The sequence below is a fragment of the Hyperolius riggenbachi genome, chromosome 2, assembly GCF_040937935.1.
Source record: "Hyperolius riggenbachi isolate aHypRig1 chromosome 2, aHypRig1.pri, whole genome shotgun sequence".
Taxonomy (NCBI): Eukaryota; Metazoa; Chordata; class Amphibia; order Anura; family Hyperoliidae; genus Hyperolius; species Hyperolius riggenbachi.
Window position 1 is genome coordinate 124,359,219 of NC_090647.1, and position 1,873 is coordinate 124,361,091.

The following is a 1,873-nucleotide window of genomic DNA, read 5'->3' on the forward strand; positions in this document are numbered from 1 at the left end:
TTTTTATGGCCATTTTCTCCTCTACTGCAGTAGGAGGGGTGGTGTAAATGTCTTATGCAAGTGTGATTGAGTGCATGAATTTAATTTCTGACACACTATCAGTATCCATTTAAATGTGAATAAACTAGAAATCATAAGATTATTAGCGCAGTCTGTAATATTACATTTATTTCTATGTCTGGAGCTGTCAGAGTATTGCAATGCCTCATGGGACTTGTAGTTCCACCACACTTGGAGTGCCAAGGTTAGCCATCACTGGCCTAGGCTTAACATCAGTGCGAGATCAGGGTTACATACCAAAATACAACAACATATATTGTAGGTACAGGAAGCGTTTCTGATGCTAAAAACCAGGATAATTAGCTTAAAAAGTGGTCTCTTGAATAATGTACACTACTAAAAGGCTCTTTAATTATTTTTTCTTGAATTACTATAATAAAGATAACTTGTTAATAAACAATCCCACAGACACTCTAATGTCCCTGTTTCGTAAGGTGTATATGATTGGGTTCATCATTGGAATGACCATGGTGTAAAAGATTGACACCACCTTTCCATGGGTTATGGAATAGTTTGAAGCGGGGCGGAGATACATGAAGAAAACAGTTCCATAAAACAGGGAAACACACAGCAGATGTGAAGTACATGTAGAAAATGCTTTGTATCTTCCTTCCAGTGACTGCATGTTCATTATGGTGTAAAAGATGTACACATACGAACCTAAGGTTATCGATACAGAAACCAGACCCAAACCAGCAGATATGCCAAATATAATGGTTTGGTTTACATATGTATCTGAACATGCAAGTTCTTTCAGAGGAGGAATGTCACAGTAGAAGTGATTGATGATGTTGGGTCCACAAAAGGTTGAACTAAATGTGCAAATTGTATGAATCCCGGCAGTGACAAATCCACCAGAATACATAACAGACATAAGTATTGCACATACTTTCTTGTTCATGATGACTACATAGACCAGGGGGTGACATATTGCAACAAAGCGATCATAGGCCATGACAGATAATATATAACTTTCCATTGTGGCAAAAGTGGCAAAGAAATATAGTTGAAGCAAACAACCAATGAAAGTGATGACCTTCCTATCAGAAAAGAAATCGTGCAACATATTTGGAGTCACGGTAGAGCAGAGGCAAAAATCCGAGAAGGACAAATTACTCAGAAAGAAATACATTGGGGTATGTAAGCGCTTAATGATCAGGATGCTCAGTAGGATTGTAGTGTTGCCAAGTACAGTAATAAGATATATGAGCAGAAACAGTATGAAAAGGAAGTGTGATAAGTTCTGATCACTGGTGATGCCCACAAATATAAACTCATTTACAGTAGATTGATTCTTTAAAGTCTTGGGGTAGACTGAGTCTGCCATACCTATTAAGTAAGAAATATAAACAAAATATATATATATATATATATATATATATATATATATATATATATATATATATATATATATATATGATATTAACTGAGATGTATTAACCGAAGAGCCAAAAAATAGCATTATTTTAGTACATTTGCCATATGTATAAAAGTTGCAAAAAAAATATTTTTTTTTAAAGAAAGCTGAACAGGTGTACATTTGTGTAGATGTAGACTATTTTAATACAAGCTATAAAATATGACAGTATGGGCAGTGGCATAATTAAGGTGCTACGGGCCTCAGTGCAAGTAGTACATGCCCCCCCTTCCCAAGCACTCTTTACATAACAATTGATATGGTGCTCCAAAATGGGATGGGGAACAGTTTGTTAATGATTACTGCTATTCAAAGCATCTATAGAAGGGACCAGTACAGGGCTAATACTGCGGTTAAGGGCCCCAGTGCGGCCACAGCCTCTAGTCAGGTGACTAG

General features: G+C 36.4%; 1 protein-coding gene across 1 annotated transcript; it reads right to left on the reverse strand.

The window, feature by feature from the left end:
* Positions 1 to 430: 430 nt before the first annotated feature.
* Positions 431 to 1,387, reverse strand: LOC137544853 (olfactory receptor 5AR1-like). Its single transcript, XM_068265945.1, has one exon. It carries the CDS (start codon positions 1,385 to 1,387, stop codon positions 431 to 433), a length of 957 nt encoding a protein of 318 aa, XP_068122046.1.
* Positions 1,388 to 1,873: the final 486 nt, after the last annotated feature.

Coding starts and splice junctions, on each gene's coding strand:
- LOC137544853 (XM_068265945.1), bottom strand. CDS start 1,387: ATGGCAGACTCAGTCTACCCCAAGACTTTAAAGAATCAATCTACTGTA.